The 27,167-nt window shown below is 43.6% G+C and overlaps 1 protein-coding gene across 7 annotated transcripts in view; it reads right to left on the bottom strand.

Annotated features, from left to right (window-relative positions):
* rftn2 (raftlin family member 2) overlaps nt 1–26,688 on the bottom strand; it is a 69,123-nt gene extending 42,435 nt beyond the window's left edge. For 4 of the 7 annotated variants that reach the window (XM_072578938.1, XM_072578943.1, XM_072578944.1 and 1 more), the window contains exons 1-2: nt 26,550–26,688; nt 25,974–26,123 (exon numbers count right to left, since the gene is read on the bottom strand). In XM_072578938.1, coding sequence (XP_072435039.1) covers nt 25,974–26,123; nt 26,550–26,652 — 253 coding nt within the window. In that variant the 5' untranslated portion in view covers nt 26,653–26,688. Of the gene's footprint in view, nt 1–23,777; nt 23,979–24,069; nt 24,177–25,973; nt 26,124–26,549 lie in introns of those variants that run through there. The other 3 variants (XM_072578940.1, XM_072578941.1, XM_072578942.1) reach the window with 3 other exon arrangements.
* Nucleotides 26,689–27,167: the final 479 nt, after the last annotated feature.

Below are 27,167 nucleotides of genomic sequence, written 5' to 3'. Positions count from 1 at the left end.
TGCATGTGATAGACTATTAGAAACAAATTCATAAGCATAAAGGAAGAGATTAATGAGTGCGATGAACAGACAATGATATTGAGAATATTTTTACAGGCTGACTGACACATAATTCATGAGTATTCACGTCAAATGGTTGATATTCTGCAGAAAAATGTATTTTTAGTCACAGATTGATTGGGCGATGAATTCACCTACATGGCAAGAAGCTTAAACCATTTTGATGGTTGGGTTTCCAAATTTCAATGGTTGGCTGCTCAAACCTTTCGAATGATGATGGATAATCAAATCAAGTGGATAATGAGATTTCCATTGGGTTTTGCTCCATTTACAGCAAGTTGTTATTTTATTCTATAGAAATGTTTTCTGCCATAGGGAGTATTTAGATCTAATGATTCAACGACATAAGTCTCTATTAAGTAGCAGTGGCATTTTCTTTGTTTGTGGAATGTGGGTGTTTTTGCCATTCCTAATTACCCTTGAGATGACTGTGGTGAGTTGTTTCCTTGAACTGCTACAGAGCAGTGGTGTAGACAAACACACTGTTAACTTTGGAAAGGAATATCGAGATTTTGATCCAGCAAAAATAAAAGAATGATCATATAGTTCCAATGTAAGACAGTGTGTTACTTGAAAGGGATCTTTCAGGTGGTGGCATTCCCATCTGTCTGTCTTCTGCATGGTGCTACAGATTTGGAAAGTGCTGTTTGAGCCTTGTCAAGCTGCTGCAGTGCATCTTGTAGATGGTATAAACTGCAGCTGGAGAATTTAGAAGGTTAAGGAGTGGTATGATTGAAGTCTTCAAGATATTAATATGAATGAACACGATAGATAAATTATTTGGAGATTTGAGAACTAGGGCACAGTCTAAAACATAGGACCAGACCATTCAGGAGAGATGCTAGAAATATTTCTACACATACAGGGTGGTAAAAGTTTCAAACTCTCTTCCACAAATGGCAGTTGAAGTAACATCAGTTGTTAATTTTAAGTCTGAGATAGATAATTTCTAAGTATGTAAGTTAGAAGGTTTGTTTTCAGATGTTACATCACCATACTAGACCATAAGACCATAAGACATAGGAGTGGAAGTAAGGCCATTCGGCCCATCGAGTCCACTCCGCCATTCAATCATGGCTGATGCGCATTTCAGCTCCACTTGCCAGCATTCTCCCCGTAGCCCTTAATTCCTCTAGACAACAAGAACCTATCAATCTCGGCCTTGAAGACATTTAGCGTCCCGGCTTCCACTGCACTCCGTGGCAATGAATTCCACAGGCCCACCACTCTCTGGCTGAAGAAATGTCTCCGCATTTCTGTTCTGAAATGACCCCCTCTAATTCTAAGGCTGTGTCCACGGGTCCTAGTCTCCTCACCTAACAGAAACAATTTTCTAGCATCCACCTTTTCAAAGCCATGTATTATTTTGTACGTCTCTATTAGATCTCCCCTTAATCTTCTAAACTCCAACGAATACAATCCCAGTATCCTCAGCCGTTCCTCATATGCTAGACCTGTCATTCCAGGGATCATCCGTGTGAATCTCCGCTGGACACGTTCCAGTGCCAGTATGTCCTTCCTGAGGTGTGGGGACCAAAACTGGACACAGTACTCCAAATGGGGCCTAACCAGAGCTTTATAAAGTCTTAGTAGTACATCTCTGCTTTTATATTCCAACCCTCTTGAGATAAGAGACAACATTGCATTCGCTTTCTTAATCACAGACTCAACCTGCATGTTTACCTTTAGAGAATCCTCGACTAGCACTCCCAGATCCCTTTGTGCTTCATCATCAGTGAGAGTCTCCGGTGAAGCGTGGGTATGTCTCACCTCTCCATTTATAGGTCTGGGTTTCTTAAGGTGGGTGATGTTATTTCTGGTTCTTTATTTTCCAAGGGAAGGTAAGTACAATCTAAATCAATGTGTTTATTGATGGAGTTCTGGTTAGAATGCCATGCCTCTAAGAATTCTCGTGCATGTCTTTGTTTCGCCTGTCCTAGGATGTGTGTGTTGTCCCAGTCAAAGTGGTGTCCTTCTTTGTCTGCATGTATAGAAACTAGTGATAGAGGATCATGTCTTTTGGTGGCCAGTTGGTGTTCATCTATCCTGGTGGCACGTTTCCTGCTCGTTTGTCCGATATAGTGTTTTTCACAGTTCTGCATGGTATATTGTAAATGATGTTAGCTTTGATGGTAGTATCTATTTGATCCTTTAGGTTCATTAGACCCATTTTAAGTGTGTTGGTAGGTTTGTGGGCTACCACGATGCCAAGTAGTCTGAGTAGTCTAAAAGTCATTTCTGATAAGTCTTTGATGTAAGGTAATGTGGCTATAGTTTTTGTTGCATTGTGTCTGCTTGTTTGGGTTTGTTTCTGAGGAATCAGCAAATTGTGTTCATTGGGAACTCATTTTTCTTGAGAACATTGTATAGATATTTTTCTTCTGCTGTTTGTAGTTCTTGGGTGCTGCAGTGTGATGTAGCTTGTTGAAATAGTGTCTTGATGCAGCTCCATTTGTGGGTGTTGAGATGATTGCTTCTGACGTATTTGGTCTATGTTTGTTGTTTTCCTGTAGACACTGGGTTGAAGCTCTCCGTTAACTGTATGTTCAATTGTCACATCTAGGAATGGGAGTCTGTTGCTGTCCTTTTGTGAATTTTATGCCTGTCAGGATATTGTTGATGGTGTTGTATATTTCCTCTAATTTGCTCCGTTTTGTGATAACAAAGATATCATCTTCATAGCGGACCCTCCCATCTATCCAACCCAAACTTTGGATTCGCTATGTTGATGACACCTTCAATAAACACTTCAATTTAGATCCTACCTATCTTCCCTTGAAAAAAAAAGAACCGGAAATGACATCACCCGCCTTAAGAAACCAAGACCTATAAATAGAAAAGCGGAACATACCACCAGCGCTTCACCAGAGACTCTCATTGATGATGCTAACTAGTATGGTGATGAAATGTCTGCAAACAACCTCAAGCTCAGCGAGTTAACTTACATACTTGTCGTCAACCTGAGCTCGAAATCTTCTCAAAAATCGCTAATAGGTAACTTCTGTTAAACAAAGGTATTGAGGGATATGGGCCAAAGGCACATAAATGGAGTTAAGCCAAAGATCAGCCATGATCTCACTGGATGGTGGATCAGGCTCAAGGGGCTGAATGGCTTACTCCTGTTCCTACAACAATAATAAGGGCAGCACTTGTCATGATGATATAAAATATGGATTACCGATCTTTGGATTCCATCAGCTGATTTAATATCTGGGACTTTCATCGACTAAGTGATTTCAAAAGGGTCCAAAAAACACTAGATGGAATTTTATAGGGCACTGAGCAATGTGGGAGATGCCCAAGATTTGTGGTACAATCAGATGAGAAGTCCAGTGAGGCTAATCTTGATGTTGGCAGCATCTCACTTGAACGGATGATATCTACTTGGACTTCAAGAAGGTCTTTGACAAGGTGTCGCACAAGAGTAAGATAAGGGCCTATGGTGTCAGAGGCAAGGTGCCAGCATGGGTAGAAGCTTGGCTGTCTGGCAGAAAACAAAGAATGGAGATAAAAGGGTCCTTCTCAGGAGAGCAGCCAGTGACAAGTGGTGTTCCGCAAGGCTCAGTGTTGGGACCACAACTTTTCAGTTTATATGTTAATGATCGAGATGAAGGAACTCAGGGCATTCTAGCTAAGTTTGGAGATGAAACCAAGATAGGCAGAGGGACAGGAAGCACTGAGGAGGCGAGGAAGCTGCAGAAGGATTTGGACACATTAAGAGAGTGGACAAAGAAGTGACAGGAGTACAAGGTGAGATAGTGATAGGTCATGCACTTTGACAGGAAGAATAGAGGCATGGACTATTTTCTAAATGGGGAGAAAGTTCAGAAGTCTGAGTTCAAAGAGACTTGGAAATTCTAGTCCAGGATTCTTCGCAGCATCTACTTCTGCCCCCAGTGACATTACTCGCCTACACGCCGACCATGCCGAACGTGTCTCCGCCCCCACACCTAACCCCGCCGCCACTCCCAGCTCCAGCCCCACACCAGGTCCTAGCTCCCAGCCCTGCCGTATTTTCACCATCCCTCCAGACCTCCCCCTCTCTGCAGAGGCCTCACCTTCATCCCCCTACGCTCCCGGATTAAAGAATTCAACACATGGCGAGACGTCGAACAATTCTTCCGCTGCCTTCGCCTCCGCGCCTACTTCTCCAACCGGGACTCCCGCCCACCCTCTGACGACCCCTTCTCCCGCCTCCAACACACCCCATCCACCTGGTCACCCCGTGCTGGCCTCTTACCCGCCCTCGATCTCTTCATAGCCAACTGCCACCGTGACATTGACTGCCTCAACCTCTCCACCCCTCTCACCCACTCTAACCTCTCACCCTCAGAACGTGCAGCCTTCCACTCCCTCCGCTCCAACCCCAACCCCAACCTCACCATCAAACTGGCAGACAAGGGAGGTGCGGTGGTAGTTTGGCGCACCGACCTTTATATTGCTGAGGGTAAACGCCAGCTCGCGGACACCTCCTCCTACTGTCCCCTTGACCATGACCCCACCTCCCACCACCAAACCATCATCTCCCAGACCATCCATAACCTCATCACCTCAGGGGATCTCCCATCCACCGCCTCCGACCTCACAGTCCCACAACCCTGTACCGCCCATTTCTACCTCCTGCCCAAAATCCACAAACCTGACTGCCCCGGCCGACCCATTGTCTCAGCCTGCTCCTGCCCCACCGAACTCATTTCTGCATATCTTGACACGGTCCTGTCCTCCTTAGGCCAAGAACTCCCCACCTACATTCGGGGCACCACCCAGGCACTCCACTTCCTCCTTGATTTGCGCTTCCCTGGCTCCCAACACCTTATCTTCACATGGACAGCCAGTCCCTATACACCTCCATCCCCTATCACGAAGGCCTCAAAGCCCTCCCGCTTCTTCCTCTCCCGCCGAACCAACCAGTACCCTTCCACTGACACTCTCCTTTGACTGACTGAACTGGTCCTCACTCTTAACAACTTCTCTTTCCAATCCTCCCACTTCCTCCAAACCAAAGGAGTAGCCATGCGCATCCGCATGGGCCCCAGCTATGCCTGCCTCTTCATAAGATGTGTGGAACAGTCCATCTTCCGCAACTACACTGGCACCACCCCCCACCTTTTCCTCCGCTACATAGATGACTGTATTGGCGCTACCTCGTGCTCCCACGAGGAGGTTGAATAGTTCATCCACTTTACCATCACCTTCCACGGCCGACCTCAAGTTTACCTGGACCATCTCGGACTCCTCCCTCCCCTTTCCAGACCTCTTCATCTCTTATCTCAGACGACCGACTCAACATGGACGTATACTATAAACCGACTGACTCCCACAGCTACCTAGATTACACCTCTTCCCACCCTGCCCCCTGTAAAAACGCCATCCCATATTCCCAATTCCTTCGCCTTCGCCGCATCTGCTCCCAGGAGGACCAATTCCAATACCAAACAACCCAGATGGCCTCCTTCTTCAAAGAGCGCATTTTCCCCTCAGACGTGATTGACGATTCTCTCCAATCGCCTCTCCTCCACTTCCCGCTCCTCCGCCCTTGAACCCCGCCCCTCCAATTGCCATCAGAACAGAACCCCACTAGTTCTCACCTACCACCCCACCAACCTCCAGATACATTGGATCATCCTTCGTCATTTCCGCCACCTCCAAACGGACCCCACCACCAAGGATATATTTCCCTCCCCACCCCTATCAACGTTCCGGAAAGACCACTCCCTCCGCAACTCCCTTATCAGATTCACACCCCACACCAACCCAACCTCCACTCCCGGCACCTTCCCCTGCAACCGCAAAAAATGCAAAACTTGCGCCCACACCTCCCCTCTCACTTCCCTCCAAGGGCCCAAGGGATCCTTCAATATCCATCAGAAATTCACCTGCACCTCCACACACATCATTTACTGCATCCGCTGCACCCGATGTGGCCTCCTATACATTGGGGAGACAGGCCGCCTACTTGCGGAACGTTTCAGAGAACACCTCTGGGACACCCGCACCAACCAACCCAACCGCCCCGTGGCTGAACACTTTAACTCCCCTTCCCACTCCGCCAAGGACATGCAGGTCCTTGGCCTCCTCCATCGCCAGACCATGGCAACACGACGCCTGGAGTAACAGCGACTCATCTTCCGCCTAGGAACCCTCCAACCACAGGGGATGAATACAGATTTCTCCAGCTTCCTCATTTCCCCTCCCCCCACCTTTTCTCAGTCCCAACCCTCAGACTCAGCACTACCTTCTTAACCTGCAATCTTCTTCCCGACCTCTCCGCCCCCACCCCTTCTCCGGCCTATCACCCTCACCTTAACCTCCTTCCACCTATCGCATTCCCAACGCCCCTCCCCCAAGTCCCTCCTCCCTACCTTTTATCTTAGCCTGCTTGGCACATCCTCCTCATTCCTGAAGAAGGGCTTATGCCCGAAACGTCGATTCTCCTTCTCCTTTGATGCTGCCTGACCTGCTGCGCTTTTCCAGCAACACATTTTTAAGCTCTGATCCCCAGCATCTGCAGTCCTCACTTTCTCCTACAGGTTCTCTCAAGGTAAGGATCAACTAGGCAAAAGTGAGGACTGCAGATGCTGGAAACCAGAGTTTAGATCAGAGTGGTGCTGGAAAAGCACAGCAGGTCAGGCAGCATCCAAGGAGCAGGAAAATCAGCTGCAAGACCTGCTGTGCTTTTCCATTCTGATCTAAACCCTTCTCTCAAGGTGAACTTGCAGGTTGGTCAGTAGTTAGGAAGGCAAATGAATTGATGGCATTTATTTTGAATATAAAAGCAGTGATGTACTTCTGAGGCTCTATAAGGCTCTGGTCAGACCACATTTGGAGTACTGTGTGCAGTTTTAGGTTCTGCATCTCAGGAAGGCTCTGGAATGTGTTCAGAGGAGGTTTACGAGAATGCCTGCAGGAATGAAAAGTTTAACATATGAGGAACATTTGAGGACTCTGGTTTATACTCGATGGAGTTCAGAAGGATGAGGGGTGATCTAATTGAAACAAAGAGAATAATGAATAGCCTGGACAGAGTAGATGTTGGGCTGATGTTTTCATTGGTAGGAGAGACTAGGATCCGAGGGCATAGCCTTAGAATAAAAGGAAGACCTTTTAGAACGGAGACAAAGATAAACTTCTTCAGCCAAAGAATTCATTGCCACAGAAAGCTGTGGAGGCCAGGCCAATGAGTATATTTAAGACTGAGATTGATAGATTTTTGAGTATCAAGGGGATCAAGGGTTACGGGGAGAAAGTGGGAGAATGGGGTTGAGAACGTATCAGCCATGATAGAATGGTGGAGCAGACTTGATGGGCTGAATGGCCTAATTCCTGCTCCTATATCTTATGGTCTTTTATGCTTCTGATAAACAGTATGGTGAGATTCTAGGTATGCAGCAGCGAATTGCTGGGATTATTTCTTGTTAAACATCTTGTTAGCACCCCAACTTGCCTTATTAATATTCAGCTTCATGTCTTGTGAAACATGCCAAACAAGCTCAATGTGAAGAAAACTCAACACAGAAATCAGATCAGGCACTTGGCAAATTCAGTTCATTGCCTGTTCTGAAGGACCTCATGATGTGTAGAACTAAGCAGCACCTCAGAGCATGATCAATCAACACTAACTGTACATACTCTTTGTCCACAGTCAGTGGCACGGGGCATTTGCCAATCCTTCACGACTGTCGTGGCACGTCTCTGCTCTATTGCATGAAGCACAGACTTCCATTGTTGGGCGCATCAGTAACTAATTCTGAAAGTCTACGGCAGGGACACATTTTGTGCATAGGCAGGGATCCAGGTGAAAGACTAGACAAGGCTGCAGTCAGAGCTGTGTTTTCCCTCCCTCACTCTCCCTCAAAGATGCTGCTCACACCATCCTTACCTTACCATGTCAATTAATGCAGTCAAACAACCAGGCAGCTTGCCTTGCTGGTCAGCAGCCCTCAGCTGAGGTGGCACTCATCTTGCTGTATACCAATGTGCTAAATGAATATCAAATCTGCACCATGTGTCAAGCAGCTTACAAGGCAAACACACTGCGTCTACAGCAAGCAAACAACCATATCTCAAAGTGTTTGGAGACTAGTTCACACTGGTCCACAGAGGTATCTGACAGTTAGGGGCTCCAGCACAATAAATTAAGGGCAGTCTCTGAAAACTCTTGAATGGACTGGCCACAGTCAGGCATCCAGTCAGGGTTTGTGTCTTTGCAGCTGTGGGAGTGGATCAGTTAGTCCTATGATAATACAGCAGCCAGTTAGGATTAGGGCTAATGCAGTTGGTGAGATGTTGAGCCACCAGGCATTTCTCAGCTGGAGCTGTTTCGTTAAGTCATTCAAGGGGTTTTACCTATGGTACATCCTGTGAGGCTATGAAGTTCTGTCTTGTGCTGGTGTTTATCCGACACCACACAGAGACACAAACATCTGGGCGTAAGGTCAAAGTAGTGCCATTTATAAAAAATGCAAAATAATATACAGTGCTTTGAAACTCAAAAGTATTCTCAATACGTTTTCTCCTTCCTGTCCCTCCCACTACGTCTTAGTGTACTCCCCAGTTCCTCAACTGGGGAGCAAAGATTCTTGTTAACAGTGGAGATCCTTAATGCTGAAGATTTTGTTCTGGCAACCTCCAGGGCAATTGTGTCTGCATGAGCCACACATGCTGAGGGTCTTCTTGCCTGATGCAAATGGTCCATCTGTGATGTGAACTTCCAAAAATCAGAGGAGGGCAGGCAGGGTGGAGGTGGAGGACCCAACAACCTCTGTAGTATCCAGAGGGGAGACATCTGAGGATTCTGAGTATGTACTTCCTTCTCTGGCTGAATGATACGTGGCACTGACTGTCTCTTTATGAATAAGAGCCACCTGAAGTGCTCACTAAATTCCTTATCCTCTGTTCCTATGTCTTCGGTCCTGAGAACCAAAGACTGGGATGATGGAGTAGATGTGTGTGTCTCTTCAATAGTCCTTAAAATCGTTCATGGCAACCGCCAACCAGTCCATGGAGGTATCCAGATATTTGCATGACTCACTGCATTGCAGCAGTTTGTGGGCAGCAATGCTCAATGCATCACACACTTTTGTCTGGCACAAAGTCCCTGATTGCTGACAGCACACACTCATCCCCTGCCTGGGTTTAAGCAGGTACCTCATCTCTGGCAGTCCACTAAGTGCCAGCAGCTTGGGGTATTTCTTTCCCAGCCAGATGTGGAGCTATTGCAGAGATTTGCTCACTAGGGTTTGGCTGCACAGGTCCTGGGCCTCCTCCACCGCCGCTCCCTCACCACCTGACGCCTGGAGGAAGAACACGTCATCTTCCGTCTCGGAACACTTCAACCCTATGGCATCAATGTGGATTTCACCAGTTTCCTCATATCCCCTTCCCCCACCTCACCCCAGCTCCAAACTTCCAGCTCAGCACTGCCCTCATGACCTGTCCTACCTGCCTATCTTCCTTTCCACCGATCCATTCCACCCTCCTCTCTGACCTATCACCTCTAACCCCACCACTATTCACCTATTGTACTCTATGCTACTTCCTCCCCACCCCGACACCCCTCTCATTTATCTCTCCACTCTGCAGGCACCCTGCCTCTATTCCTGATGAAGGGTTTTTGTCCAAAACGTCGATTTTCCTGCTCCTCGGTTGCTGCCTGACCTGCTGTGCTTTTCCAGCATCACTCTAATCTAGACTCTGGTTTCCAGCATCTGCAATCCTTGTTTTTACCTACATGGCTGCACACTTGCCCATTCCACGATACATTCTTACTCAACAATCTGTATCTGAGCTGGTGGGGGTGCAGGAGGCTGTCTTGCAGATGCTTTTTCCGAGGTCTAAGTACTCTTGTTCTCAAAGGTCAAGGAGATGATTTCTATAGCCATCTGGAGATGGTGGACATGCTGGCTATACCTGCAAGACAGTAGAAAGTGAGCGCTGCAGATGTTGGAGATCAGAGTTGCGAGCGTGCTGCTGGAAAAGCACAGCAGGTCATAAAGTGTCCGAGGAGCAGGAAAATTGAGGTTTCGGGCATTCCTGATGAAGGGCTTATGCCTGAAGCATCGATTCTCCTCCTCCTCAGATGCTGCCTGACCTGATGTGCTTTTCCAGCACCACACTCTCGACTCCATAGCTGTTCTGCCCAATGTTGTGTAGTGAATGACACTGACAGCAGGGTTGCTATGCTATTTCCAGTGGAATAAACAATGGTGTTTAACTGAGTTGGCAGGATATGGATGTTTTGGCTTCCCTACAGGAGCGGTCCCAGTTTGCTCCTGCAAAGGCTAGGATCTTCTTCTCGTAAGGGGTGAGGACTCGAATGTAAGTCTGCAAGAACCTTCAACTGTCCTGGCTCTTTCGACTCTATTATGGACTGTTATCTCCTATAATAAGAGAAAGGGAGGAACTAAGTGAGGTGAAAGTGGGTGGAAAGGTGGTCAGGTGTCCTAAGAAACTAAATAGGCTAGGCAGAGGCCATGCAGTATTAGTGATATGGGAACTTTGGAAGGCAAAGAGGTGGGCAAATGCATGACAACGGATGTGGGACAATGTTGAATATAATAATGAAAATAGCAAAGCATGACCCTTGGTGGGAGTGGGTGTAGTAGTAGAGATAGAGTCAGCATTCGATAACAAAGAGAAGACTGGGGCTTGCAGAAGGTCACTGACCTTTTTATGGCACTGCTAGCTGTCTCACCACACTGTAAAGATGGCACTGACCTGGGTGACGACGAGACCAGGCTGCCACGGTCTGGTGGCGTGACCTCCTCTATCAGTCCTCTGGGAAAGGGACTCCTCTCCTTTGCCTCACCCCCTTGATAAGGTCCGCCAGGTTCTCGATGGAGATTTGCAGCATCACCTTTCAGTTCTCTGACAACTTCTGGAAATACCCTTGACTAAGCAGGCGAGTTTCAGAATGCCAGTACTCATCCAGTTGCACAACTGTCTTTCAGTGGATATCTGGTGAGTAGTGAGTGGTGCTGGGACTCATTAGACTGGGACACAAGAAGCAGACTTGAAAAAAGAGACACCAAAATATATAACATGAGAAGAGGTTGCTGACTGGTTGGGTTTCTGTTGGCATGGAGATACAGCAAAAGAGTTAATTGTCACTCTTAGCCTGTCTCACCAGAAATATTTAACAGTGAGGAAACTCAGCCTAGTGTTAGCTCTACAACATTTTGAATTTTGTAATCCAACAACTCTGCATCGATGTGTCAGGGAGAAACAATACTGAGGCTTTGGAAAGAACAAATGTGGAAGAATGCAAATTTGTAAGCAAAATGGACTTTTTTAGAATATTAGTGTATTGAAAATCCTTGTGAATGTTATATAAATATATTATGACTTCCAATGTAAAATAGAAACAGTGATGAGGAAATTTTGACACAATAAACAAACTTCTTAAATATACCTTTCATTTCTTTTCTGCAGGGAGATTTGATAAAGGTTTATATCATTATTAATTAGGAACTTGAATTGTAAAGTAGATTAGATTCCCTACAGTGTGGAAACAGGCCCTTTGGCCCAACAAGTTCACACCAACCCTCCGAAGAGTAACCCACCCAGACCCATTCTCTGACTAATGCATCTAATGCTATGGGTAATTTAGCATGGCCAATTCTCCTGACCTGCACAACTTTGGACTGTGAGAGGAAACTGGAGCACCTGGAGGAAACCCACGCAGACACGGGGAGAATATGCAAACTCCACATAAACAGTCATCCAAGGCTGGAATCAAAGCTGGGATCCTGGTGCTGTGAGGCAGCAGTGCTAACAACTGAGCCACCATGGCCCTGTAAATACATTTTTGGTTTTCAGTTGTGTGAAGGTGACTTTCTTTTAAGAATAAGACAGCTTTTTTAGCAGTTGGAAGAAACAGTGTTTCCAACAAATCCTGAGGTGTAAGCTCAAGAAGCAGACAAGCTACATGATGAGATAATGAATGAATTGCCTACCGAGTTAAAATTTACAACCCGAAACAAACAAATGGAGAGGGCAGAAGCAGGTTCAGTTCAAAAGATCTATATCAACAGATGTGCTGTTATCAGTCTGATTCTATGTGGTTCAAGGAATGATGGAGAGAATAATATCTGGTCAATATACAGAAATTGAAAGGAAATACTCAACATAGAGATGTACAGCACGGAAACAGACCCTTTGGTCCAACTCGTCCATGCTGATCAGATATCCCAACCCAATCTAGTCCCACTTGCCCATATCCCTCCAAACCCTTCCTATTCATATACCCATTCAGATGCCTTTTAAATGTTGCAATTGTACCAGCCTCCAACACTTCCTCTGACAGCCCATTCCACACACGCACCACCCTCTGCATGAACAAGTTGCCATTAAGGTCTCTATATCTTTCCCCTCACCCTAAACTTCTCTAGTTCTGGTCTACCCCAGCCCAGTGAAAAGACTTTGTCTATTTACCCCATCCATGCCCCTCATGATTTTATAAACCTCTATAAGGTCATCCCTCAGCCTCCAACACTCTAGAGAAAACAGCCCAAGTCTATTCAACCTCTCCCCATAGCTCAAATCCTTCAACCCTGGCAACATCCGAGTAAATCCTTTCTGAACCCTTTCAAGTTTCACAACATCCTTCTGATAGGAAGGAGACCAGAATTACACGCAATATTACAAAAGTGGCCTGTACAGCTGCAACATGACCTCCCAACTCCTGTACTCAATACTCTGACCAACAACGGAAAGCATACCAAACGCCTTCTTCACTATCCTATATACCTACAACTCCACTTTGAAGGAACTATGAACCTGCACTCCAAGGTCTCTTTGTTCAGCAACACTCTCGAGGACTGTACCATTAAGTGTATAAGTCTTGCTAAGATTTACTTTCCCAAGATGCAGCATCTCGCATTTATCTAAATGAAACTCCATCTGCCACTCCTCAGTCCATTGGCCCATCTGATCAAGATCCCATTATACTTGAGGTAACCTTCTTCGCTATCCACTAGACTTCCAATTTTGATATCTTCTGCAAACTTACTAACTGTGCCTCTTATGTTCACATCCGAATCATTTATATAAATGATGAAAAGTAGTGGTTCCTTGTGGCACTCCACTGGTCACAGGCCTCCAGTCTGAAAAACAACCCTCCACCACGACCCTCTGTCTTCTACCTTTGAGCCAGTTCTGAATCCAAATGATGAGAGATAGTCAGCACGGCTTTGTGCGTGGGAAACCTTGTCTCACAAACTTGAGTTTTTTGAAGAAGTAATGAAGAGAATTGATGAAGGCAGAGTGGTGGACATGATCTATATGGACTTCAGTAAGGCATTCAACAAGATTCCTCATGGGAAACTGGTAAGCAAGGTTAGATCACATGGAATACAGAGAGAACTAACCATTTTGATGTGGAACAGGTGGTGGTAAAGGGTAGCTTTTCAGACTGGAGGTGTGTCACAAGTAGAGTGCTACAAGGATTGGTGCTGGGTCTACTACTTAGAGTCACAGAGATGTACAGCATGGATCTTGTCATTTATATAAATTATTTTGATGTGAACATAGGAGGTATAGTTAGTAAGTTTGCAGATGACACCAAAATTGGAGGTGTCGTGGACAGCGAAGAGGGTTACCTCAGATTATAACGGGATCTTGATCAGATGGGCCAATGGGCTGAAGAGTGGCAGGGAGTTTAATTTAGATAAATGCAAGATGCTGCATTTTGGAAAGGCAAATCAAAGCAGGACATATACACTTAATGGGAAGGTCCTGGGGAGTGTTGCTGAACAAAGACACCTTGGAGAACAGGTTCATAGTTTCTTGAAAGTGGAGTTGCAGGTAGATAGGATCTTGGAAGAACCTGTTTGGGCTAGATAACAGCACAGAAACAGATAAGTGGATATTTTAAGCGTGGCCTTATGGTAAGTCTGCAGTAGTGAGCAGAATGGGTTCTTTCTTGATTATATGTTTTATTGAGATATGTCTCTTGATTAAACTTAAAATGTAAGCCATAAGTATTAATTTAATCTTGAGCAGTGTTTTGTAGAGGAATAAGACAGTGCTATTTTCTGGGTCTGTAGATTGAAACAAGAAAAAGTGGCCTTTACTAGAGTGATATGCTCTTCTTGTCAGATGTGGGAGTTTAGGCAGAGCTTATGGGTTACTGAGGATTATATCGGCAATAAATGCTGCTGGTTGTGAATCCTATCAGATCGAATGGATCTGTTGGAAAGACAGTTAGGGGCAATGAGGAATTTACAAGAGCAAGGAGATGTGATGGCTGGCAGTTATAAGAAGGGAGAAAAGTTGCAGATACAGTCACATGGATGGGTTAACTCCAGGAAAGATAAGAGAGGTAGGCAAGTAGTGCAGGAGTCTTCTATGGTTATCCCCATTTCAAACGAGTATGCTGTTTGGAAAATGTAGTGGGTGATGGATTATCAGGGGAACTTAGTACGAACAGCCAAGTTTCTGGTATTGAGTCAGGCTCTAATGCAATGAGGGGTACGTAGGGTTCCAAGAGATCAATTGTGTTAGGGGACTCTCAGGTCTGAAGCACACACAGATACATCTGTGACCAGCAGCGAAAAATCAGAATCATGTGTTGCTTCCCTGGTGCTAGGGCCAAGGATGTCTCAGAGAGGGTGCAGAATGTTTTCAAGGAGGAGGTCATTGTACACATCGGAAGCAATGACATAGGAAAGGAAAAGGTAGAGATTCTGAAAGGAGATTACAGAGAGTTAGTCAGGAATTTAAAAAGGAGATCCTCTAGAGTAGTAAGAGTAGTGATATTTGGATTACTCCTGGTGCTACGGGCTAGTGAGGGCAGGAATAGGAGGATAGAGCAGATGAATGCATGGCTAAGGAGCTGGTGTATGGGAGAAGGATTCACATTTTTGGATCATTGGAATCTCTTTTGGGTAGAAGAGACCTGTACAAGAAAGATGGATTGCATCTAAATTGGAAAGGGACTAGTATACTGGCAGGGAGAATTTCTAGAGCTTTAAACTAGTAAGGTTAGGGGGAGCGGGTGGGGGGGGGGGGCGGTGGTAACGTGACACTCAGGGACATAGGGAGGACAGAGATCAATCTGAGACTGGTACAATTGAGAACAAAGGTGAGTCAAACAGTCAGGGCAGGCAGGGACAAAGCAGAGAACAAGGTAGGACTGATAATTAACAACATTTATTTCAATGCAAGAGGCCTAACAGGGAAGGCAGATTAATTCAGAGATATCATAGCAATTACAGAAACATGGCTCAAGGATGGACAGGACTGGCAGCTTAATGTTCCAGGATACAAATGCTACAAGAAGGACTGAAAGGAAGGAAGGAGAGGAGGAGGAGTGACGTTTTTGATGAGGGATAGCATTACAGCTGTACTGAGGGAGGATATTCCCAGAAATACAACCAGGCAAGTTATTTGGGTGGAACTGAAAAATAATAAAGGGATGATCAACTTTTTGGAATTGTATTATAGACCCTCAAATAAAAGGAAATTGAGAAACAAATTTGTAAGGAGATGTCATTATCTGTAAGAATAATAGGATGGTAATGGTAGGGGATTTTAGCTTTTCAAACACAGACTGGGACTGCCATAGTGTTGAAGGTTTAGATGGAGAGGAATTTGTTAAGTGGGTACAAGAAAGGTTTCTGATTCAGTATGTGGATGTACCCACTAGAGAAGGTGCAAAGCTCCTGGGTATTAAGGCAGGGCAGGTGACTGAGGTGTCAGTGGGAGAGCCAGTGACCATGATTCTATTAGTTTTAAAATAGTGATGGAAAAGGATAGACCAGATCTAAAAGTTGAAGTTCTAACTTGGAGGAAAGCCAATTTTGATGGCATTAGGCAAGAACTTCCAAAAGTGATTGGGGGAAGATGTTTAAAGATAAAGGGATAGCTAAAAAATGGGAAGCCTTCAGAAATGTGTTAATGAGAGTCCATAGAAAGTATATTCCTGTCAGGGTGAAAGGAAAGGATGGTAGGTATAGAGAATGCTGGATAACTAAAGAAATTGAGGGTTTGGTTAAGAAAAAGAAGGAAGCGTATGTCAGGTATAGACAAGATAGATCGAGTGAATCCTTAGAAGAATATAAAGGAAGTAGGAGTATACTTAAAAGGGAAATCAGAGGGGCAAAAAGGGGACATGAGATAGCTTTGGCAAATAGAGTTAAGGAGAATCTAAAGGGTTTTTAAAAATACATTAAGGACAAAAGGGTAACTAGGGAGAGAATAGGACCTCTCAAAGATCAGCAAGGCAGCCTGTGTGTGGAGCCACAGGAGATGGGGGAGATACTAAACGAGTATTTTGCATCAGTACTTACTGTGGAAAAGGACATGAAAGATATAGAATGTCAGGAAATAGATGGTGACATCTTGAAAATGTCCATATTACAGAGGAGAAAGTGCTGGATGTCTTGAAACGGATAAAGATGGATAAACCCTCAGGACCTGATCATGTGTACCCTAGAACTCTGTGGGAAGCTAGGGGAGTAATTGCTGGGCCTCTTACTGAGATGTTTGTATCATTGATAGTCACCCATGAGGTGCCATAAGACTAGAGGTTGGCTAACGTGGTGCCACTGTTGAAGAAAGGTGGTAAGAACAAGCCAGGGAACTATAGACTGGTGAGCCTGACGGTGGTGAGCAAATTGTTGGAGGGAGTCCTGAGGGACAGAATGTACATACATTTGGAAAGGCAAGGACGGATTAGGGATTGTCAACATGGCTTTGTGCATGGGAAATCATGTTTCACAAACTTGATTGAGTTTTTTGAAAAAGCAAAAAAGAGGATTGATGAGGGCAGAGCAGCAGATGCGATCTATAAGGACTTCAGTAAGGCGTTCAACAACGTTCCCCATGGAAGACCGGTTAGCAAGTTAAAAGTCATGGAAAACAGGGAGAACTAGCCATTTGGAAACACAACTGGTGGTGGAGGGTTGCTTTTCAGACTGGAGGCCTGTGACCAGTGGAGTGCCACAAGGATCGGCGCTGGGTCCACTACTTTTCGTCATTTATCTAAATGATTTGAATGTGAATGTAGGAGGTATAGTTAGTAAGTTTGCAGATGACACCAAAATTTGTGATGTACTGGACAGCGAAGAAAGTTACCTCCGATTACAACAGAGTCTTGATCAGATGGGCCGATGGGCCGAGATATGGCAGATGGAGTTTAATTCAGATAAATGTGAGATGCTGCATTTTGGGAAAGCAAATCTCAGCAGGACTTGTACACTTAATGGTAAGGTCCTAGGCTGAACAAAGAGACCTTGGAGTGCAGGTTCACAGTTCCTTGAAAGTGGAGTTGCAAGTAGATAGGATAGTAAAGAAGGCATTTGGTATGCTTTTCTTTATTGGTCAGAATATTGAGTACAGGAGTTGAGATGTCATGTTGCAACTATACAGGTCATTGGTTAGGCCACTGTTGGAATACTGCGTGCAATTCTGGTCTCCTTCCTTTCGGAAAGATGTTGTTAAACCTGAAAGGGTTCAGGAAAGACTTACAAGGATGTTGCCAGGGTTAGAGGATTTGAGCTACAGGGAGAAACTGAACAGGCTGGGGCTGTTATCCCTGGAGTGTCGGAGGCTGAGGGGTGACCTTATAGAGGTTTACAAAATTGAGGGGCATGGATAGGATAAATAGACAAAGTCTTTTCTTTGGGGTGCAGGAGTCCAGAACTAAGGGCATAAGTTTAGGGTGAGAGGGAAAAGATATAAAAGGGACCTAAGGGGCAATGTTTTCACACAGAGGGTGGTATGTGTATAGAATGAGCTGCCAGAGGAAGTGGTGGAGGTTGGTACAATTGCAACATTTAAAAGGCATCTGGATGGGTATATGAATAGGAAGGGTTTGGAGCAATATGGGCCGAGTGCTGGCAGGTGGGACTAGATTGGGTTGGGATATCTGCTCAGCATGGACGAATTGGACAGAAGGGTCTGTTTCCATGCTGTACATCTCTATGACTCTATTTTGGTTTCTGGAACTTAGATCATCACTGTCTATTGTGCTAATACCATGAGCAACTGACAGAACAATATACCATCTAGCTTCCTGTGATTTTAAAAACGTCATGTATTCTTCAAAGTTAATTCTCAATTCATGTCAGTTTTCTTCTAATCTAAGACAATCCTTGATTTTATTGGTCAGCTGCAGTTGGAACACTTTCCTTCCTGGGTATTTTCTCATTTAAGGATTGTATTTTTGTTGTATACTATGTTTTAGTTGTTCAAAGGTTGGCCATTCCAATCTATCATCAAACACTTTGACATTACCTTCTAATCCATCATAGCCCATTTGCTTTGTATAACTTTATAGCTTAGAGGTAATGTCTTAGATTGGAAATCCAGAGATATAGGCTAATGCTCTGAAGGCATAGGTTCTAATCCCATCACAACAACTGTTTGAATTTACATTCAATAAAATAAAGTGGAAGTACAAGTGGGTCTAATTAATAGTAACCCTAAAGCTATCATATTGTTGTGAAAAGCCATCTTGTTCAGTAATGTCCTTCCATGACCTGGCCTACATGGGACTTCAGACTCACAGCAATATGGTTGACTCTTAATTGTCCTCTGACATGGTCTAGCAAGCAGTTAGGTATGGGCAACAAGCTTTGGCCTTGGCAATGATATTCACATCCCATGAAAAAATACAAAAAACTGTAATGGAGAAATTAATGGTATTAAAATGCAACAAGTGGGCAGCACGGTGGCACAGTGGTTAGCACTGCTGCCTCACAGTGCCAGAGACCTGGGTTCATTTCTTGCCTCAGGCAACTGTCTGTGTGGAGTTTGCACAGTCTCCCCGTGTCTGCGTGGGTTTCTTCCAGGTGCTCCGGTTTCCTCCCACAGGCCAAAAATGTGCAGGTTAGGTAAATTGGCTATGCTAAATTGCCTGTAGTGTTAGGTGAAGGGGTAAATGTAGAGGAATGGGTCTGGGTGGGTTGCTCTTCGGAGGGTCTGTGTGGACTTGTTGGGCCAAAGGGCCTGTTTCCACACTGTAAGTAATCTAAATCCGAAATACCAGAAAGTTTCCATTTTAGGGTTTTAACAGAAGTAGGCATGAAGATTATAAGTGCCCCAATAATAATCCTCCAAAGGATTCTGGAATTATTCATTAGACTGGAGAAGTATGCATGTCACTCTGCTATTTAATAAAGTTTAGCGATGGAAACCATGGACTTACAAATCAATTAATCAAGCATTTGATGTGAAGGAATTACTGGAGTCTATAAATAAGTAGGGGTTGAGTAAACACTTGAACAATTTATTATTTGTTTTATTCTAAACATACTTTGCATTTGATTTGGATTGTTGCTTCTAAGAGACCTCCATCAAATTGTACAATCCTCTCCAAAGCCTTGACATCCTTCTGGAATCAAGCTATTCTGAATACAATAAGATGTCAGGTGAGGCCTAAATAATGATTTATAAAGGTTTAAGCATAATGTCCTTGTCTTATATTTTCTCATATATTTATAAACTCAGTACCTTGCATGCATTTTAATACATCAATCAACTTATCCATACACCATTAATATTTGTGTATGTGGACCAACAGGGCTACCCGTTAAAATTAAACAATTTAGTTATATTGGTTCTCCTTTATCTTCCTTCCAAATAGCTCTTTAAAACTGAAATTTTCCTAAGTCTTAATCAAAGTACCAAAACCACAAAAAACAGGAAAGGAACTAGAGAAGATTAGGAAAGGCAGTTAAAAGAAATAAATGGCAAGTGTCAACCAATGTCAACATACTCAAGTGAAAATCAGACAATATCAGGTTATAGTCCAACAGGTTTATATGGAAGCATTAGCTTTCGGAGTACTGCTCCTTCATCAGGTCATCACTTTGTACACTCCAGTCCAACACTAACACCGCCAATTCATGAATACTCAAGAGAAGTAGTTTTCAACTGAATTTGTCTCAGTGATACACCATAGTTCAGGAAAGAATGTTCTTAAATTGCACTTAAAGAATAAATTGTTCTTAAAGAGTAAGTTGTATTTAGAAGTTTCTAGTTTGGCAGAGTCAGTAGGAAATAAATATTGGTTCCTCCTTATTCACATTCAAATTTGGCCAGCCTTGTGGCAAAAAGATGCATGAATTATTAGACTGCTTGCTGCAGGATAAAATACCCAATATACATTAAACAATAAAATGGTTGAGGACAGAAAGAGGCCATTCAGTCTGTCATATTCATGCCAGCTTTTTGCAAAAGCAACTCAGCTCATTCCATTCCACATAGCGTTACACTTTAGATTACTTACAGTGTAGAAACAGGCCCTTTGGCCCAACAAGTCCACACCGCCCCGCCGAAGTGCAACCCACCCATACCCCTACATCTACCCCTTACCTAACACTAGGGGCAATTTAGCATGGCCAATTCACCTAACCTGCACATCTTTGGACTGTGGGAGGAAACCGGAGCACCCGGAGGAAACCCACGCAGACACGGGGAGAACAGTCAGTCGCCTGAGGCGGGAATTGAACCCGGGTCTCTAGCGCTGTGAGGCAACAGTGCTAACCACTGTGCCACCATGCCGTTCTTTCTCTTCAGGTAATTATCTAATTATATCCTGAAAGCCTTGATTGAGTTTCCCTGCAATACACTCCCAAGCAGTACCTTCTAGAGTTTAATTGCATCAGGATGTTTACCTTTATTTTGCTGATGTTTCTTTTGTCAATCACCTTAAATTGGTGTCCTCTGGATCCTTCTAACAGTTTTTGCTCTATCTTCTTCCAGACTTCTCATAATTTTCAATAATGCTATTAAATCTCCTGACAATCTTTTCTTATGCAAAAAGATCGATTCAGCTTCACCATGCACCTGAAATTTGTCATTCTTGGAACTATCTCATGAATTCTTTCCAATATCTCTACATCCTTTCCAATGTGTGGGGTCAAAAACTTGAAACAGTACCCTACTGAACCAGTGTTTTACATTTTACACAGGTTTTATTATTGCTTTCTTGCCTTTGTACACTCTGCTTGTATTTGGAAAGCCAAGGACTTCATATGTGTTATTTATTGACTGTTTTCTCAATCTGGCATCCCACCTGCAATAATTTGTGCATATATATCTCTCGATCACTATGCTCCATCCTGTTTAAAATTATAACCAATTTGCCTCTCACTTTTTCCTACCAAACAGAACCATTTCACACTTCTCAGAATCAAATTTAATCTGCAGTTTGTCGGCCTATTCCACAAACCTGTCTCTGATTTGGAAGTGCCGGAGTTGAACTGGAGTGGACAAAGTTAAAAATCACACAACACCAGGTTATAGTCCAACAGGTTTATTTGGAAGCACTAGCTTTCGGAGCGCTGCTTCTTCATTAGGTGGTTGTGGAGATTCTGCAACCAGTTGAAAACTAGTGCTTCCAAATAAACCTGTTGGACTATAACCTGGCGTTGTGTGATTTTTAACTTTGTAAATCTGTTTATGTTCTCTTATCATTCATTAACCTCATTACAATACTTTCAAGGATTCTCCGCAAATGCAGCCATTTGTGAAAAGATAAAAATACAAACTGAGATAAAAGATGGAGTTGCTTTTGATAACACAGAGAAGATTAACAGATTATTTGATAAAGGTCTCCAAATTTGTGAAGAATTAGAGATGAGCAGTTTGACACCAACTTGTCAGTGATTAAAGGTGGTAAAAACAATGACTGCAGATGCTGCAAACCAGATTCTGGATTAGTGGTGCTGGAAGAGCACAGAGTTCAGGCAGCATCCGAGGTGCAGTAAAATCAACGTTTCGGGCAAAAGCCCTTCATCAGGAATAAAGGCAGTGAGCCTGAAGCGTGGAGAGATAAGCTAGAGGAGGGTGGGGGTGGGGAGAGAGTAGCATAGAGTACAATAGGTGAGTGGGGGAGGGGGTGAAGGTGATAGGGTAAGGAGGAGAGGGTGGAGTGGATAGGTGGAAAAGAAGATAGGCAGGTCGGACAAATCATGGGGACAGTGCTGAGCTGGAAGTTTGGAACTAGGGTGAGGTGGGGGAAGGGAAAATGAGGAAACTGTTGAAGTCCACATTGATGCCTTGGGGTTGAAGTGTTCCGAGGCAGAAGATGAGGCGTTCTTCCTCCAGGCGTCTGGTGGTGAGGGAGTGGCGGTGAAGGAGGCCCAGGACCTCCATGTCCTCGGCAGAGTGGGAGGGGGAGTTGAAATGTTGGGCCACAGGGCAGTGTGGTTGATTGGTGCGGTTGTCCCGGAGATGTTCCCTAAAGCGCTCTGCTAGGAGGTGTCCAGTCTCCCCAATGTAGAGGAGACCGCATCAGGAGCAACGGATACAATAAATGATATTAGTGGATGTGCAGGTAAAACTTTGATGGATGTGGAAGGCTCCTTTAGGGCCTTGGATGGAGGTGAGGGAGGAGGTGTGGGCTCAGGTTTTGCATTTCCTGCGGTGGCAGGGGAAGGATTGGAGGGTGGGTTGTAGGGGGGGTGTGGACCTGACCAGGTAGTCACGGAGGGAACGGTCTTTGTGGAAGGCGGAAAGTGGTGGGGAGGGAAATATATCCCTGGGTGGTGGGGTCTTTTTGGAGGTGGCGGAAATGTCGGCGGATGATTTGGTCTATGCATGAAGGGTCTAGAATGAGATATACAGAGAGGAATGTTGTGTTCCAAGAGATGAGAAGGCAGATTAATTAGGTGGAGTAGAATCTGCTTTCACTATAATTAAATGCTGCATAGGAAGATCCATATTTGACCTTCCCACCCATTGCCATTTGTGACCCAGTGGTTAATTAATGATCCCTTGGCAGGGGTGGGGGGAGTGTACAGAAAGTGTAAGACCGTGGAATGTGAAACTGATTACCAACTTTACTTAGAGATTTATAGGGCACTTGGGAACGAACTGGAAATGGGAAGATTGGTAAAATGGTATTCTAACAGCAGTAGGAAAGTTGTAGAACTTCTGTTGAAAATGCAATTAAGCTACAAATGCAGTCAACTAGGGGTTTCTTCTCACATGTGCTGCAATTTTGCAAGTAGCAGACAAAGCCTCTGATACCTGGGAGACTACCAGGTGATCCCTTTCATGTTCCCTTTCATCTAGCTGAGTGCATCAGCATTTCTATGACTTTTATTGTGCCTGACTCTTATTTTGTGTGGGAAGGCATTGCAGTTACACTTGATGGAGTATTGATTCCTGCTGGCTCTGGGTTCTCGGGTTACTGAGCGCAGCCTTAATTAAAATGGTCAATACTTTTGCAATATCAGCACCACTTGGAAGTATGCCTTAGATGTGATCAGCCTTGAGGCCTGCTTTGCAGATAAGATTGGATCTTGCTGTACTGCAATTTGCTCTGCCTGTCTCTTTGGCATGGTGTGCAAATTCCCCCATCAACATTGACAGATACTTCCCAGATAGCGTTCTTCCTCCATGATCCTGGTAATCTGGTCATTCACATTGAAGAAGCACAGTCTGGGCTGGTTCGTATTAACTGAATTCAAATCTATCTGGATGTTTTCATGCCTCTCTGATTCAGATTGGTGACTTTCCAGCTGTGTGTTTCTAACTGTTTGAAAGAGAGAGATCTATGAGAATGATTCAGTTGAACAAGTCAACAAACTCAAAGGATAGGCAGACCACATCCTCATCTTTAGACTATTTATTCCCATAGGATTTCTGCTGCAGCTATGATGGACTACTGCTGTCAGGATCTCCTTTAGACATCGACATCTCTTCCCCAGACATCTCTGTACACTTTTCTGAATATATGCTCCGTCAAGAAAATTACCAGCTACCTTCTCTGCACATCCTTGATCCAGTCTTTGGCCAAAGGGTCATTCGATATTTCTGTATTCCCTCCAAATCTGTCCAGATTTCCTTCTCTGTTGCCTGTCCTCCTGAAGAGATTGGCAATGCCTTGGCTGCCCTCATGGGGATAGCCAGGTTCAGCTCCTCCAAAACCTGCTTCAGCTCCATCAAACACTTCTTTCACTCATCTGTCAAACAGTAAGCATTATTTATGAAGTTGAATAACGTCAGTAGTGACCTGAACCTGATTGGCCAATCTTCAAGAAAATTTCTTGGTACCTGTTCTGTGGAATTTCACTCCCAACATCAAAATGCATCACAAGATTACAACATGCAGAACACCTGAAAACTCCTGATGGCACTCCTTTATTCCACTGGCATCTAACCTGTAAGTATATTCAAGTGTTAGTTGCAGAACTAAACTTTTCACAATGCACAACAGTGATGTAACATTCTGGACACACAAGAGAAACAATCGAGAACTCAACTCCTAATCTCAAATCAATCATGGTGCAGACTTGGCTGTTGAGTCTTGGGAAGAGAAATATCACTCTCTCAGCAGAAGCAATGGGTAGTGATCTCAAACCTTTCTCTTTTTCTTACAGTTCCCACTCTTCACAACATGGCTTTGGAGTACATTTGAATTTGAAATGTAGTGAAGGAACAAAGTTTAAAGCTGGCACACTCATAGCACATCCACTGCTGGTTTTCTCAATTGTACAAGGATAGTTAGTTTGACACCTAGCCTACAAAGGGATTTTGTCTACTCAGATTGGTTGTGTGTTGTCCAGAATGTCCCAACTGAAGGCTTCGGATTTTTGTTCCTTCTCTATTGCTGTGCTGTTCCTCATGGTTTCTGGCTCCACATTTCTTCAGTCCACTCTCAGGGCTTCCAGCTTTACCTGCTCTTTAGCCCATGCTCAGGGCTTTTGGCACCACCACTCTACAACATGACTCTCCCTCACTGTCACAAAACACTTCAACAGTGAAGCGGAATAACCCACACCATGTCTTCATTAGAAAGGTGTGACAAGCATCTAGCCTGCACTGGATCCGGAAGTTGGGATCAAAATATGACTCCTCTGCTGCATAAACTTTCCTCCCTTAAGTTTTCAGGAGTAAAACATCCATCTCTAAGCCACCTTGGGCTCTAAATACAGTTTCTGCTTTGTCTTCATTAACTGGCCCCAATTTCACTGGCCAGGAATTGAGTGGGATTGAAACAATTACTTATAGTGTTCTTCACAGGAAATTCCAGGGATTTGCTCCTATTTATTACAGTGGCCCTATGTTACAAAGTGCTTTTATATATGGATGGTCTGTAAAATTAGTTTGATATTAACGGCTGAAAGGAATGGTGTCAGTCACTCATAAGTTCACCTGTGAAAAATAGTCAATGTGACATCTGGTTTCTATGAAACAATAGATCAGCACAGGAGGAACGTGTTTAGAAAGGAGCAGTAGGGGAGGGGAGGAGATTGGGAATATATTAAAGTTGACAAAATCACCCAAAAACCCAATTTTCATTCTAGAGACTTTAATCATAAAGCACTGGCTAATAAAACAATATACAGTTATTACTTAGACCAAAATAACAAGAGTCTGATTACATAGGTTGAGGTGGTTTTATTGTTGATTGACAGGAAAGTTTTCAGAGAATTATGAGTTCACTATTTCAGCTCCTTCTCAGAATTTGAACTTCCAAATGAACACTGGATGCTCTGTTTCCATAATACTGCCAGCTGGGCATGTTTATTTGCTTTGGTACAGCAAACAACCCAGCTTAAATTGAGGGTGCTAACTTTAAACCTTACACACAGGAGAGAGGCTGCAGCATTGTGAACAGAAAAATATTGACATACACAAACTTTAAATTTATGACATGTGTGAATTCTCACTTATGAAATTGCAATATATGGTCGCTGTTAGAACCAGTTCTGAAGTTGCTTTGTTTAACCGAAACAACTTCAGTCCCAATTGATTTTCTCACACTTTTGGAGTGTTAGTAGTGAACAACGATATAATTGGCTAATTTGAAGACTATTGGCTGTGATATATATAAACAACTGCTTAAACAATTGTCTGCTTTTTAATCAAAGTAAGTACAAGCAGACCTTTTAACTGTACTATTAATCAACAAGATAATTTTGAACAGAAAGAGCAGGGAAGCAAATGAGACTCACCAATATCCAAAGTAAAATCCAACAAAAGGTATTCATATGAAATATCAGTCTTTGTTTCTACTTGTGGTCTCTTCAGAGTAGAAAATATTTTGCCAGGGCTACTATCATCAGACTCTTCCAGCTTTCGTAGCCCACAACCCATGGCAGAATCTGCAAATAGTCAGCGCTACTCATGAGTCTGTGACTGATTTCAACAAAAGGTAGTTATAATTTCTGTTATGCCTTCTGGCCTCCATAAATCCTGAAGTCAGTTAAAAGTCAAACTGGGCCCCTAAACTCACAAAAAACAGGAGAGCTGTTCCTTTACATATGGTTTTAAAACCATATGTCATTCATTTGCTTTTTTCCTGCATTTGAAGCATAAAGCCTGTGTGCAGCATGGAGTTAAAAGTTAGCAACAACTACTAATACTGCACATACAGAACTCCACTTTATCACAGCCGTTCGTGCCACGTCAGTCTGCACTAAGGCCCTTGTTAATATAATAATGAACACAAGCTTTCTGTCCCCCTACAGACTTAAACTGGGTAATTAGCAAGTAAACAAAAGGCAAGAATTAAACTTGGATGAAATTACCTGCGATGTGAAGAAACACTCTGGAAGCAGTCAGATGGCTGTCCAAACAGCAGATGGAAACTCTGAAGTAGAAAGTTCCAAAATGGTTGTAGACTAAAATCATTTCCAGAAAGGAAGTAAAATCCCTGAGAGGAAACTGTTTCTGGCATCTGAGAGGAATGGTTAACACACTGAGAGATTTAGATTCTGTTGAAACCATTCATTTGCATGTTTGAAGCACAGTTCCTGGATACTCGGAAAATGTTTAAGGCAACAAATTTGACATATATGATAAGAATAAGCTGATAAAACTCTTTAAAATAGAAAGAAAATGTTATAATAGTTTTATTTGAGTTTCACATTAAGATCTTACTGGTTAAACTTAAAAAAGTGGATTTGATAGATTGAACTAAACAATCATAAAATATTTTGAGATGATGTTGGGATGAATTTAATTTTTACAAAAATAACCATTAAGATTTACAATACTTATATTGGCTTTGCACTTTTCATCAATCAGGAAATTATAGTGTGAATAAAATTGCATGTTGACGCAGTTCTTCAGTTATTAGCATTATTCCTGGCGTGCAGTGGTAAGATTTTGAAAATAGCTTTGAAATTATATATGCAAATAATTAC

Source organism: Chiloscyllium punctatum, chromosome 10, assembly GCF_047496795.1.
Source record: "Chiloscyllium punctatum isolate Juve2018m chromosome 10, sChiPun1.3, whole genome shotgun sequence".
Taxonomy (NCBI): domain Eukaryota; kingdom Metazoa; phylum Chordata; class Chondrichthyes; order Orectolobiformes; family Hemiscylliidae; genus Chiloscyllium; species Chiloscyllium punctatum.
This window is presented reverse-complemented; position numbering and strand designations above follow the sequence as displayed.